Source organism: Chroicocephalus ridibundus, chromosome 3 (assembly GCF_963924245.1).
Source record: "Chroicocephalus ridibundus chromosome 3, bChrRid1.1, whole genome shotgun sequence".
NCBI lineage: Eukaryota > Metazoa > Chordata > Aves > Charadriiformes > Laridae > Chroicocephalus > Chroicocephalus ridibundus.
Window position 1 is genome coordinate 27162726 of NC_086286.1, and position 15655 is coordinate 27178380.

Consider the following 15655-nt stretch of genomic DNA (forward strand, 5'->3'; position numbering starts at 1 on the left):
GTCCAGTGAAAGATGTATCTTAAATCTTACAGGAACACATTAAAACTATTCCTTAAATATCTGTGGTGAGCATAGCTTGTGTATCCTGACACAATTTGTGAGCGTTAAAAGCTTTCTTATCCTATAAACTGCTTGCCTAGCACAATTGCAAAGAGGTGAAGCGCTTGAAATTATACTGCCTGTACTGAAGTCAGTAGAAGTTTGCTTCACTGAAGGTGAGCTAAGGTTTCGCTTTTATTGATTCTCAGTCACCTATGGGTAAAAGGAGCCCTCTCTTCAGCCACAAGCATCATCTCTTGTGCCAGTGAATTATAGAACTCAAGCAGACTGTACCCATGAGGTCATGAACATGCACTCCAGGAAAATTTAAGTCGGTCTTCAGAAGTAGTCATTGCTAGGGCCTAATTCCCAAAGGAATTGCTGTGCTTTAGGAAAAACGTGGTTCTTGGGTTGGTTAGAAAGATGAGAGAGCCAGGGAATCTCTGTTGTAACTGTCTCCCTGTTTTTAACACCTCTTACTGTCGGTTAATTGAAGTAAGCGTGTGGATTGACTTAGGGCATAAATACTGTGACAGCGGAAGTCCTCTTCTCCACAAAGCACATCTGTCTGTAAACTGCAGAAAGAGAGGATGGAAGCTAAGAAGAACGGAACTGAAAGCGAAAGGAAATGTGCGTTGTTTCCTACAATGAAGCTTAGAGATGTGCAAAATGGTTTGTCACAGAAGAATGAAGATGGTGACTGTGACATCTTAAACCCAGCCTTGGTTTACTAACGTGTCCTGTAGGAACAACCTCCCTTTACTTGCAGGCTTCTCTTCCCCAGCTGCTGCTTCTTCTCTGACTTCTCTATGACAAGCATTTTTCTTGGTGGAAATAAAAGGAAAAATTTGCGAATGCAGGTCAGTTTATTAGCATTATAAAAGTCTGAATCAAATTAGCTGTAAAAGAGGCATTTTTTGGTATTAAAATCTTGTTTGAAACTGTATTTTTTCAACCTTAAGATGTGTATATTGTAATAGCATTGAAATTGACAATACTTTTGTTAGTAAGGGTACATTCTTTAATAAGAAAAGAAAGATGACAAGTTAAGTGAAGCTGTGTTTCATGAGATAAGATGTTGTATGCATGTTCTTTCCCTCCTTTTCTGGACTGTACTTTTGTTGATGATTGGTATGTCTTGTGTGTACTTCAGGACAATATATGAAGGTTTCCTTGGCAGTAGGAATTCTGGAAGGAATGGGTGGGATAGGAAGAGCAATTTTTCTCTTTCCAATAGTGCATGTCTGATTTTACATAGGTGTATTTAAATACCTTGTAACCTTAAAACACGCACTTAATAAATGTAAAAAAGCCTATCTGTATGTTGATTTGCTTAGTCCGTTGTTTGTTTTCTATTTTTTCACTGTAGGCAACCAGTTCACAGAGACAAATGCCTTTAGCCTTTTTGTTAAAGGGGAAAAAAAACCTTTAATGTGTCTTTTTTTTTTTTAATGCGATCTAGGCATGCTAAGTAATATTTAACTTCTGGCATCACTTCTGGGATTTCTTAATCCCAGCTATCAAAGAATCCCATCTGTAAAGGAGAGACAAATGAGTTTAACAACTGTACATAGCTACTCTACCTGAAACATGCTTCGACGAGCCATTTGTGAGTAACAGTAAATCAGGGTTGCAACTTGCCAGGTACAAATGCTTGAGGAGGAATGTTTAAAACATAGAAACCTGGTTGTCATGAGTGACAGTCACTATTGAATACCTAATAATAACGTTCCTTCTTTTAGAAAGCAGGGTGGCTTTTGAGGAAGCAGAGGAGGCTGTCCATTAATAATGCTCTTTGTTACTGAAGGCTTCCAAGCAATTGACAAAAGGTGGTACTGTTCAGTTCTAAGTGTTGCCAACCTGCAACTTCTTGGAACAGGTTTTCTTGAAGTCTTGCCTCATGGATGCAAGTGATGACAACTGATCAGAAGAAAAATAAACTAAGGCGTGGGAAGTTCTGGAGTAAAAGTTCTCAACTTCTCCAGTTCCTAGAGAAAGTTGTGAATATTGTGTGTAGACTCAAATCTAAACGGCAAATAAAATGGATATCCAAATCAATTATGCGTTTACATATATCATAGCTTTCAGGTGCTTTATGGAGCTATTTTATGGTTTGGGGTTTTTAATAATTGTGATTAGAACACTTAAAGAGTTTCCCTGACCTTGCCATAAAGCATCAGTCTTTTCATGTTTTTTATTTATGGGATTAATGTGGTAGCTTTTAGATTTGGATGGTGCTAGTGTGAGAATTGCATCTGGTTCCTTCACTGCCCATTTCCTAATGGCTGTTGAAATTTCTGGCAGGAGGCTTTTATTATTCTTTTTTTGCTTTCCAGTTCAATGGAGAAATAAGAAGTTAAAACTCAATACATAATACATTTTGAAATAATATCCCCAGGTATTCATTAGAACTTAAGTTGTTAAGATGCTGATAAAATTTATGCTGATTCATAGAGCGCACGCTTTAGTGAAACTGTGAACTATAATGAAGAAGAGCCTGTCAGAAATATCAGAACTTTTTTTTTTAAGTTTTAAAATGTAGTATGCGAAATGAAGTCGTTCATATTAATTGCTAGGCAATTTCACAGAATACTAGACTGCCATTCTTGCCAGGTATATTCAAAAGTATAAAATAAATCTACTGAATTGTTAGCTAGCTCAGTAGTCATTTGCTCAGCCTAATGATATACTGCAGTTAAAGTGCTTGAATATTTATTCATAGCATCGCTTACATGCACACAGTTATGTTAAGGACATGATTACAAAGAAGCCACATGTTCTGAGAACTCTCAATAGCTACATTTAGGTGTGTAATAGTTCAGTAAAAACGTGGAAAAAAACCTCGTATTGCTTTTCTTCTTTAAGTTCTGCAAGGATTAGCTCATAAAAAGCTCAGTTTGCAGCTCATTATATGAAATATTTTCTTGATGTTTTAGGGATCTGTGTACATCTTGGACTTCTTTTTATAAGAGAAGGATAAATCCTTCTGTCTTAATGGTGCATGCAATTGCAAGTAACCTTGTCTTCATCCTTTCCTGGAGAAGCCTTTTGCTTACAACACTAAGTCACAAATTAAGTTATCTTTTAACAGCTAAGCCACTTCTGTCTCGATCTTGTGGGTAAAAGATGTCATTACAAATCGGGTTTTTCCTTGGTACCGAGTTTACTGTGAATTCAAATTACCATGTTAAACTGATTTCCTGCTCTTGCTTTCCTTTACGTTATTCCACTGTGTTAAACTGCACTTGGAGAAATCTAACTACTGCGAGGCTGTAGACACAGAACCGGTGTCCTTCTAAAATGTGCCCTGGCAATAGAAGGAAGCCGTGGAGGAATGTTTGCTGGTTTTCAGGCCCCTGAGTGACAAATACTTGTCTCTGAACTGTTTTTTGTCTTGTTAAAGTGGAGCAAAGCAGTCTTCCTGGTTCTGCTGCCTTGCAGCTTGAGGTTTGGATTTGAATGTTTCCAACTGCAGTGGAGGAATGTAATAGCACAAGTATGTCTTAAAGCAAAAGGTGCTCCTTTTGAAAACTTCAATGTGGTGAGAAAATGGAAGACAAGCGTTTACTTCCCCCCACTGAATTTAAAAGGACACTGTGAACTTAAAATTCTAGATATCTGAGGGCTTTTTTTCTTCTTTAAAAAATTGCCGTAATGGCAGTGGTTTTTCTGCACGCTTCTGTGGTTTGCTGTTCCGTTTCCGATCCAGAAATGCTCTGTGAAGGACTTGCACAAACTGATTTTTTTCTCCTTGATAATCAGGTCAATCAATTGACCATAAAGCGTTATTAAGCACAAGAGACAGCCTTATTGCCTGAGGAGAAATGACAGAGGGTAAAGAAACTAGAGGATGTCCAGCTGAATCTCTGTGATTTAATAACTTACTACCTGTCAGTCGAGCCGCAGAAGTTGAGCTATTAGCCTGGCCAGTTGATAGATAAAATGAATTGAGTAAATCAATTAAAGAATTAAATCAAACTTCTTTTTTTTACCTTGCCTTTGTAGTGGGATAACAGAGTGCACCTTTTTACTGCTTCTCAGCTGGAACTTGTTAGTGCATCGTAAGCTGGTTGTGTGTTTGTACCCTCTATTGTCTTTATCAAGAGCAGGTAAAATACTGTAGGTAACAGCAGAAGCTTTTTTTTTCCCTGTTTTTCTTTGACTGGGACCTGTCTGAAAGCTTCAAAGTCAGACGTTAGTCTTCACCTAGTATGCTAAAAATATAGGGTTTTTTTCTAGCAAATTAAGCTTTATAAGTTCTCCTCTTTAGTTGTTCTCAATTGCATGCTGCTTCTCATGGCTTACATTTTTTTAGTCATTAACTTTATTTTAATTCTTCAGAAAGTTAGATCTGTGAAACATTTTTGAAGATTAAAAATAGTTTATTTTTAAACTGCTCTGCAGTAGAAATGATTAGTAGTATAAATTGGTATGTTCCAGGGAAGTATCTATAGTAAAGTAACCCATATTTTTTCTCTGAGTGGTCTAGAAATAAAATAATTTTATTTGGAAATAATCAGCTACTTGTGAGAAACCTCTTTTTACAAATGCTTAATGTATTTAGTACTTAGTTTTTATTACTTTTGGAAAGCCACGGTTCAGTAAGACTTTTGTATATTGGCTGTTTAATAAAGAGACTGAAGTAATAATTTCAAAATCTGTACACGGTTGATTCATTTCCCTTTAGAACAATTCTCTTTTCACTTTAGTTTTTTGCCTTGTGGGGTACCGCTATAGCGTTAAGTGTGAAATACTTGATAAGGAAGGTGCAGTCAACTAGGACTGGCATGTCCAAGCGTTTTCCAGCTTCCGTGGAATTAGAGAGGACACTGTAGGGAATTTGCACATAATCAAGGAGGAGGGATAAAGGGGATCTTGCAAGTTCATTTGGAAAAAAAAATGAGAAAGGATCTGTGCTTAGCTTGCCCAGGGAAAGAAGGGAAAGGATGTTGAACATTATGGAATGAATAGTCCTCCCCAGCTTCATATCTCTAGTCTGATTCTATCTACTTGTGACCAAATACAGCATTTTATTTTTTTACTTTGTGTTCAAGTCTCAATTCAGTACTAATTTGGGAGCTGTCAGAAAGTAATAGAAGTGCCAGTTTTCAAAGGTGTGATGCTAATTGGATTTCTGCAAGGAAGGGAAGCTGTGCATGCGTTATTGCTTCTTGTCTTCAGCGTGTAGCCTATTGCTTTTGCATCAGTTAAATCACTGCTTAAAAGACAGATAGTAGTAAAGTAATTAATTGTCCTTTGATGAGAGTTGTTCACTGCCTGGAGACCTGTTAATAACAGTACTGAAGATTCAGTAGTGGAGGTGAAATATTTCCTTTGATGTCAGAAATGAAAAATAATAGCCAGTAAGAACCACTTAGGATACCGAAGACACACAGAAAAATAATCATCTCCCACATGCATGCGCAGTCCATCTTACTTTTCCTTTTGACCTTCATAGAGCTACTCTGCCTCCCCATCCTTTCCCTTTTCCCCTTTCCCTTAAACCGCCCTTTTATTGAAGAGGGCCAAACTCTACTCACTTGTCTCTCTGCCCCGATAACAGCGTTAGACGTATTCTGGTCTTTAATTTACCACAGGCTTTTTCTAGTTTTTCATCCTGTGATCTTCTTTGGGAGACAGTCTTCTCTTTCTCTATTTATTACTTTGTGATGATAGACCATAGCAATTTTAACTCCTTTTCCTTACCTCAGGATATATTTTCTAGTCAGTGTAAATGTTGGATGATCAACAGCTGTAGCTTCCTCCTGACATAATTCTTACCACTGGAGTATCTGGTCTCTGGTCAAAAAAATAGCCTGTGATAGTTTCTGTTATCTGAACAGCATTTTCTGAACCCACTTTCTTGCCTGTAGCTAACTTGTTTGGATTTGAATTACTGAGTTTGTTTAATATAGCACTTTATACCTAATGATCCAGCTACAGGCTTTTTGTTTTGCTTTTACTGGAGTGGTTTAATAATAGTAAGTGTAGAAATGAAACAAACTTGCTAAATTAAAAAAAAAAAAAAGGCATCAAAAAATCATTTTTGACAATGTGATTTTTTTTTTAATCTAATGAGGTGAGACAGTTGAATTTGAAAGCTGGGTCAAAAGCTTATGTAATTTTGAGACCCTAAATATAGAATGGTGTAATGACACAAAAAGATCAATCTCTATGCATATGTTCTGGTAGAGTATTTTTGTTTTGTTCATATTCTGCGCATGCAATTTAAAACTAAGCTGGATACCCTCTGCTTGGAAAAATGGTCTTGCTAATATTCCTATCTTATGCTAGGTGCCAATTTAAATTGACATGTGGCATGTAGGTTTCTTTATTATAATTGTCTGGGTGAGGGGTCTTTGGGGTTTTTGTTTTGTTGATAGTAAAATTTCCATGTGGTCATTGTAAAATTTACCTTTTTATTTATTGTATTTTTTTTAATAGTAGTGGAATGGGGTGATGATGTTAAAGCAGTATCAGAAGATGAAGCCATGGTGCTGGTGAACCATCAAGCAACGGGTGATGTCTGCACTCTGATGATGTGCCTTCAGGACAAAGGCACGGTAGGCTACAACCGGGGAGTGGGGTAGCTTCTGTGTGTGCCATCTGTTACCTTGGGTGTGCTTGCATCTGTGTGCGCTACTGATGACTGACTTCTGTGCGTTAATCCACCAAATAGTCTCAAGGCGCTGAATAGGAAGCTTTTTGTTTAGATTTGGTTTAATGTGACAGCCAGTAGCTTGGAGCAGGCTTTAGACCATAAACGTTGCCTTTGAAGAAGGTCAAATATGAGCTGAGTCAGTGTGCATCCAGTCTAGATTAACACGGAGGGAAGCAGATCTTCTTGCAGGTAATCATGTACTTGACTTTTTCCACCCTCACCTCATGGCCTTGTGCAACTGATGCCAACTTTGCTCAAACCAATACAGGTCTAGCTGCTTGGTTATGACTTTATTCCAGCATGGAATTTTTCTCAAAGTTAGAAGCAAGTTGTGTATGGGATTTTGGTAGGAGTTCAGAAACTGAAAGTGACTTCCCTATGAGGCATGTCCAAGCTAAGATAGCTAGCTAAGGTCAAAATTGCTCGAGCTATTATTTCACAAACTCTTAAGCATTTCTTGGTGAGAAGTGCAACTAATGCCAATTGTTTCATGCATTGTTGATCAGAAACAGCAAAATTAGCACTAGGGAGTCTAGTGCTAGAAACTAGAGTATGGGATCTAAATAGGAAATTAAATTTATGTGCAAAGCAGGAGGAAGGGGGTATGTATGATTAGGCTGCAAAGGGTGGGAGACATACCTGGCAAGCTGAAAAAAATACATCGGCTGTGTCTGAGTGTTCTCTTCTTTCTTGTGACCATACGATGAAGAAACAAGGAAAACAACAACTGCTTTTTGTTGCACTGTTTTTCTTAGTGTATATTAATATAGATTGACTATACACTGTATATACACCAGTGATTTAATATTTGTTGGGAAACTTTCCCAAATCTTCCTTATGACAGCAGAGCTGATTTAAAAAAAAAAAAAAAAGGAAAGTATGAAAATGCCACTCAAGATTGAGCAAAGACTGATTTCTTTCTCCTGTAGCCTAGAGAAAGCTGTGTTTTAAAAATACTTTAAATTCCTTTAATTTCTTTTGGAATTGAGAAAGCTAGGTATATATGGTATTCTGCACTGTACCCCACTGAATGGAATGACAGAATAAACACTCTTTAATTTCCTTCATCAGAATTATGCATAGGACAACCTTGTGATAACGATATGACTGTGAGGGTATAGTCCTGTGGATATGTATTGCGTATAATCTTGATTATGGTTGTCCCAGATGTTTTCAATATTGTAAAGCTTCTTTGACTCATATGTGTATACTATTGTATATATAAATCTAAGCCACATTTATACTGTGTGACTTCATAGCTAAAAACTTTCAGCCAAGACAGTAAGTTTTAGTGTATGTAGAAGACGCTAAAAATGGAGGAAGGTATTGAGCTGGCAAATTGAAACTGTTAGGTTTGCGGGTTTTCAGAAAAGCAAAACATCCCTAAAATCACTATTTTTCCCCTTAAATAATTGCAGTCATTGCTGTTGGAATCTACATATCCTGAGACTAGTATGGCTTTAATGTTTTTAGTTAATAAAGAAATAAAAAAAGTATTAGCTTCAACACATGCTTAAATATAGCATGAGTAGTACAAAGAGGTAAAAATAATGAGAAAGATCAGGATAGTTTATCCTTGATAGAACTTGCTGAATCAGGTGTTTTTAAATGGCATGCTTCATATTTCTGAACAGAAGAGAATTGTCTTTACTGTGAGTGACTGTAAAACCACTGGAGGAAAAATACCCACAAAACCTACCTGTCCAAAATAAATCATTGTACAATAGGCGACTATTTAAATTAGGCAATTTTCTTTAAACACAGTTTAAACTTGACATGGAGTCCTTCACAACCTTGATATTCATCTGTTAGTAACAAAATAGTAATTTCCAAGAATTGTTTTTATTTTGTTTAGGATGGTTAAGCTGCACAAATTCCTAAACGCTTTACCACTTGGACAACACTTTTTAGCTCTCAAAAGTATTTTGGGAAGGTGAAAGGCTCGCTTCCATTTCACACAGAAGAGCATACAAAGAAGTAAAACAGCTTTCCAAAGGCAGCCTCTCAGCGGTGATGGTGTCGTGGCAGAACTAGGAAGACCTTCCTCCTGTGGCAATCCAAAATTTCTTTTGCTTGCTTTTGCCAGCTAATACAGCCTGAAACCAGATGTAATCTGCAAACACTTACTGTTTAATGCTGCTTTTTAAAAAATGTTAATTTAAGACCTCAGAATTGTTCCATTTAATATTTTTCTGTGTAGTGAGGTAGAATACTGAAACATCCTTGCAATTTGACAATGTTTCCCAAGTGCCATGTAAGGAACTGTGGTATTTTTTTTCTAGTATTTTATAACTTCTTATATACAAATAATAGTGTAGCCTATCTGTTTTAAGCAAATTTAATCTCACTAAGCAGTAAGCTAAAAATACGTGTGTTAAGATGTTTCTTGTCGCTCAGATTCACTTATGTGAATAAGGAAGACACGTTCTCTTAATCAGGGAAGTGGAACTTAGCTAAAAGTTATAATTTTAATGGAAGGACTGGATTGGTGTTGTTTGACTGATACATGTTACGACAAGCCACAGAGAGTGAGGTTTCAGCTGAATCAGAAGTGACTTAATAACACTTTTTATATAGTTCAAGAAATTGTTCCAATTTGTGAAAGTAAGTGTTAAGGTAGCTGAGGTCTCATAAACATTAAACGTTATGTATTTAACAAAGAGAAGTAGGTTAAAGTGCTCCTATTACTGCTTTCTTACTGAATTAGGACTGATAAATGGGGCTATTTTTTCTGATCTAGAGCAGAAAGCAAAGCCAGGAAGGATGCAGTGGAGAGGAGAGCATAGAGCGTGCAGCTGTTTGAGTGGAAGTTTCAAGACATGCATTCCCAGGTTTCATTGTTAAGTTAGAGGTGCTTGAAAGATGAAAGTCAGTCTATTCAGGTTGCTTTGTTATGGAATCTAGTTAGAGTGAAATGAAAGTGGGCTTGTGAATAAGAGGCACCTAGATTTTTTTTTTTTGTAAAATTGGTAAAAGCTTTTTCTACATTCTGAACATATTTAAGCAGGAAGGATGAAGCAAAAAGGACCTAAAATGGCATCCAAAAATTCTTTCAATCTTTAAACAACTATGAATCTGTGCTCAAAACACTTCTGAATGTCTGTGCTTAAACCTCCTTGAAATGCAAGAGACTGATCTGATAAGCGTTGTTTCCTTCCTGAGGATACTAAATGGAAGAGCCACCACTGGTATCTTGCAGTGTCCTCTGTTCTGTCCTTGGCAGCAGAACAGAATGAATATTCATTAATCTAGTTTGCCTTTTGATTTGATTTAAATGAGATAATTGTGTCCTATTCCTTGAACTCCTTCTTTTTGGTTTTAAGTTTTAGAGTGTGTGTATATATATTCATTATTTCACACCTAAAAATATTTCCTCTTTGTACTTCTTACGACTGCTTAGGCTTATAGGCAGATTTGTAATCACTGAGCTCTGGAGTTTGCCTCTCTGTAGCCCACTTGCAGCAAACTGCCTGTATGTTTTGTCTCAGTTATAACTTGCGTGTCACATTGATCTTGGACACAATTCCATCACTCCTTCTCAAAAAGACTGAGGAAGTCCAGGGATGCTGGTTAGAAGCCCTGTGTAATCTAAAACATGGTGAGGTGGACTTCAGACTGAAGAGCAGTGATCAGCTTTCAGGATAAACCTACTGTCATCTAAAAAGAAAGACAATAAGAAGTGGTATGGGAGGAGAGAAGCAGTAGCGTTGCTCAGCAAGAGTTCCTCCTCCAGGATTGCCATAGAACATCTAGGGACCAATGTTGACTCTTCAAAAGACACAAACCTTTTCTTCTCAGGGAAGCAGATTATTAAGCTTGCTTACCTTCTCTGGTTGGCTTAACTTCTGCTTGATATAATAGAACGATAATTGTCAAAATGCCAAACTAGTAGATGAATACTGGCAGTCATGTGGGTACTGCTGCCAGGCTAGATCATCATCAGTGGAATTTTTGTGGTGTTTTTGTCAAAGGATATGGTTCTGTACACTAGCCTGTCGCCTTTGGGCTGGTGCACGGGCATGAATTTATGATGTAGTGCCCTGAAGAGCAATAACACCTCTCAGTGCTGCTTTTTTTAACTCTTGTCCTTAGGGCAGACCTTTTCTTCCAGTTGTTTTGGTTTTTTTTTTTCCCTCTTCCCTAAGGCTTTCTAATTTACTGAAATGGAAAGAATGTCCATCTCTGCATAGAAGAATTTTTGCTTTAAGATCCTCTATTTTATTTGGTTTTATTTGATTGAGTGCACCCTCAGCAAGTTTGCTGATGACACCAAGCTGTGTGGTGCGGTCGACACGCTGGAGGGAAGGGATGCCATCCAGAGGGACCTTGACAGGCTTGAGAGGTGGGCCTCTGCAAACCTCATGAAGTTCAACAATGCTAAGCGCAAGGTCCTGCACCTGGGTCAGAGTGATCCCAAGCACAAATACAGGCTGGGCAGAGAATGGCTTGAGAGTAGCCCTACCAAGAAGGACTTGGGGGTGTTGTTTGATGAGAAGCTCAACATGAGCCAGCAATGTGTGCTCGCAGCCCAGAAAGCCAACCACATCCTGGGCTGCATCAAAAGAAGGGTGGCCAGCAGGTCGGGGGAGGTGATTCTGCCCCTCTGCTCCACTCTCATGAGGTCCCACCTGGAGTACTGTGTCCAGCTCTGGGCCCCCCAACATAAGCAGGACATGGACCTGTTGTAATGAGTCGAGAGGAGAGCCCCAAAGATGCTCAAAGGGATGAAGCACCTCTCCTGTTAGGACAGGCTGAGAGAGTTGGGGTTGTTCAAGCCTAGAGAAGAGAAGGCTCTGGGGAGACCTTATAGCAGCCTTCCAGTAGCTGAAGGGCGCCTACAGGAAGGATGGGGAGGAACTCTTTATCAGGGAGTGTAGCAACAGGATGCAAGGGGTAATGGTTTTGAAACTGAAAGAGGGGGAGATTTAGCTTAGATATTAGGAAGAAATTCTTGACTGTGAGGGTGGTGAGACACTGGAACAGGCTGCCCAGAGAAGTTGTGGTTGCCCCATCCCTGGAAGTGTTCAAGGCCAGGCTGGATGGGGCTTTGAGCAGCCTGGTCTAGTGGGAGGTGTCCCTGCCCATGGCAGGGGGTCAGAACTAGATGATCTTTAAGGTCCCTTCCAACCTAAACCATTCTCTGATTCTGTGGTTCTATTTAACACAGGCCAGGGGATAGCTGTATGAGAAACCATTTCACCAGTATTAGTCTCAAGTGCGGAGTTATATCTAGGAAATAATTTTTCGTTTATCACTCACAAATACATAGTGTGTCTCTGTTCCCTTGGATGTGTAGCATCAAGTAAGTAACACCACTGGCAGACAGGAAAGGATACTAGCATGTCACTGACATGAAATGGATGCTTGTTTCCAAAGCAAAACCTTTCATATCTTTGAGAGCTGTCCTTTTCTCTCAGACATGGTTTCCTTTTCCACTTCCAGTGATGCTAGAGGGTCTAGAACTGGGCGCTCTTGCATTATCCAAGAACTTCAAATAGAAAGCTTGCTAGTATTAAAAAAAAAAAACCAAACCACAAAAGCTAAGGTGTTCTTAATGCTCTCTTAGGCAAGGATAGCTAACTTCTAAATGTGACATTTGGATTTCATTGGAAGATGAGCTATATGTCTATGGCAGTAAAGTATCTTACACATTCTTTGGCAGGTATGATTTTTCAAGTGTGTAAAAACTTCACTTTGCTGAGCATCCATCTGCAGTTGTTTAAGGATAAGAAACAGGGTATGTGACAGTTATCTTTCTCCAAATATATAACCTGGGATTCATTTATAGCTTCTGTGGTCAAAAGGGAAAATAGGTAATTGGAGCACTCCAAGGCATAATTAGATTTCTTTGGAAGAAAGACTTACTGATGCATGCAATTCTAGATACAAATTGCAAATTATCGAGCTGCTTTTACAAAACAGAATTCATGCATGAAATATGATCTGCTTCTTTCTACAAATTCCGTGTAGGCATGTGAAGATGTGAAAAAGGGTAAAAGCCACCATCTTTTACTGTATCAAACTATTTTGTTAGAAGTATTGTTGAAGGCATGGATGTGGATTCGGAGTATTTCAGTAACTGTGCAAACCTCTGATGTTTGGAGAGAAGCGTAGAGTATGCTTTAGCAGTAGATGTAATCAACTAGTGCACAAATAATACACTGTATTTTCTAGAGGACATCTTTATTTCTTAGACTGCTTTCTTTCTGTCTTTGCCTGAAATTATGTATCTTGGACAACTGAAAGATGCCAAGCAGAAGGTTCAAAAAGTGATCTTCTGACTACCAGAGAAACGTCATGGTTGTCCATATGCTTTTTTGATAGTGATAGATGGAAGAGTAGTGTGTTACATGACTTTAAGATTCATTGAACTTGAATCAGTCTTACAAGGTGTGGCCTTGTAACAGAGGGAAGCGTAAAGGCAGGTAGCCTCATGTACAATTAAGAGCATGTAAGAGACACTGGATTTCAGTTTTGGAGAGCCGACACCTACCCCTCTCACAATCTCCATGTAGGAACTACAGAGGTGAAAGGCCTTGGGAGAGAAGAAGCTTTTCCCTTCTGTTATTTACCTCTTCTGGAGTAATTCTATTTTAAATCTCAAAGGACTGAACAGATACCGTATCTGCCTTCACTGTCCTGTAAGAAGTGATAGTCAAAGTGAATGTAACAACTCAACTTCTATTTTTGCCTCTCACCGTGCTTCTTGGCTGGGACTAGGAGCATGACTTAATGAAATTCTCAGGGATGCACGTGGCTGCTCTGGCATGAGACAAATCGGTAGTGGTATGTGGGCTGTACATAGGTCTCAGCGAATGCTGCTATTCAAAGATAGAGAGAGCCTATATGGAGCACATGCATATCAGAAGCGCAGCAACACCATGATCTCATCCCCAAAATCGCTGAGTAGAAAAAAAAAAAAAGGAAACATTTTTTTGTTGTAGACATAAACCAGTTAGAGATTTCAAACACAGATCTGTATTGGTTTGTGTACTTTAACAAACACTGGGAATGGTTTTAATTTGCAACTGGCTTAAAATTGTGGTGGTATCTCAATAAGAAGCATTACACTACCTGTGTGAAAAGATGGAGTAGAAATTACTGTAGCATATGGCTAATAGTGTAGAACTGCATATTATATTATAAAAAGGCAGCTATTTAATCCTGCTGTTGATAGAGAAGTGTAGCACCTGTGCTGCTTTATACTATGGGGCATAAAGGACTTTATTCCATATATTTGCTAGTTTCATTGCTGTTGTGAGGGTGACAAGAATGTGACCAGTATATAGGTAATTCTCTGCACTTGACATTTACTAAACTTTTTTTTTAACTTTTCAGGTTGTTCGTCAAATGATGTGGCTGATGGATCATATTTTTAAGTATACAAACTTTGGCATTGTGTCTCTAATCCATGGAGACTTTTTTATAAGACAGGTAAATGGAAACACGTAATAGTGCTTTGATTTATCCTTGGTTTTGGAATGTTGTGGTGTTATGGGACTTACTCATTACCTCCTGGATGGCTTGCAGGATGAAATAACTATGTTGTAATGTGTGTATTTGGGTAGAGCTTTCTTCTGAAACTGTTTGTTTTTTTTCCAGGCTTCTCTTATTATTTGCCTAGACATGAGTGTTTACGGAACCCAGTTATGATGGGAGCCTTTTTATGAGAGGTCTACAAGCAAAGTACATGGGCAGTCCTTTTTGTCTCTCTGCTTCTGACTGCCCATTGTTGGAGCCTGGCTGCTTCCCTTAGTGACCTTGAAGTTGTGCAATGAGTCTGGTTAGGTCACTCTTCTGACTGTCAAAGTTTTAGATAAGGAAAGGCAGGACCATCCCTTTTGGTGGTGACGTGGTAGCAGACCAGTTTAAGGTGATGATGGACCTGCATAAATAGTAATTAACTGATTCTTGAAGGTTAATTATTATTTGAGCATCAGGAAAGAATGTGTGTTAAGCCCAGCATCTCACATGTTAAGGAGTGAAAACCTCAGATTATTTCTTACATTTTGGGGGTTTTGTTGTTTGGTAGCTGTTGTTCAAACTGCACTCTAAAAGTAGAAATTTCGAAATAGTACAATAAGCTTGAACCTGCTGCCAGTTATGTAAACTGTGTTATCCAGCATACACATTTCTTTCCTCTCCTTATTTTTATTTGTCTGGACTTAAAATGTATGGCCAGACAGAGAGAATGAATGAGTTTTCACTTTACAGAGAAGGAAAAGCTAATTTACTCAGAATGAAATAAAGAAATACTTAATCACAGCTATACACAGCTAAAGTGAGATTTCTCACTAAGACTAGAGGCGTGGTTAGAACACCTCAAGGAAAATTAGATTCTCTAGAGATACAACTCTGTACTGTGAATGTATGGGAAGGAACAGAGTTTGACGCTTTGTAAACTATAAATCTATTTCAGTAGTTAAAATTCACAAGATACATATTTTGAGGTACACGTGGCTGTCAGCTTGTTAATTGTAATTTCTGGATATGGTGTTGCAATTCCAGTTACAAAACCAATTTATTACTGAGCTGCAAACACTAAGGCTTTTCTTCATTTTTGTAAAGTGGCTGAGATATGCAACATCACAAATCAAATGATGTCATCATAAGTCTTAAATATAAACCAATTAAAAATAAAATGTTTCTTGGCTGTTAACTAGCCTTTGGATGTAGCAAAAACACTTAAGGTGAGTGAGTAATGATCCTTTGCCTAACTATAGAAGGGCCCTAGTAATATTTGGATGAGTAAATACTTCATTTTTTCCCCCTGTAAAATAATGTAATTTGATCATGGTACAATACATCCTATTTGTTAAAAACATACATTAGCTGCATTTTCATGAGCAGCAGCAATGGCGGTTTTAGGAGTGCTTCTGAAGTCTGCTAGAGGTTGACTAGTGTTTTCCCTTCTCCCATTGAAAAGTATATTGGAAACAGAGACTGTCAATTACT

The 15655-nt window shown here is 38.2% G+C and overlaps 1 protein-coding gene across 4 annotated transcripts in view; it reads left to right on the plus strand.

Moving 5' to 3' along the window:
- LPGAT1 (lysophosphatidylglycerol acyltransferase 1) overlaps window positions 1–15655 on the plus strand; it is a 74410-nt gene that overhangs the window by 28254 nt on the left and 30501 nt on the right. For all 4 annotated transcript variants that reach the window (XM_063328507.1, XM_063328504.1, XM_063328506.1 and 1 more), the window contains exons 4-5: window positions 6484–6602; window positions 14039–14134. In XM_063328507.1, the coding sequence (XP_063184577.1) occupies window positions 6484–6602; window positions 14039–14134 (215 nt within the window). The remainder of the gene's footprint in view (window positions 1–6483; window positions 6603–14038; window positions 14135–15655) is intronic.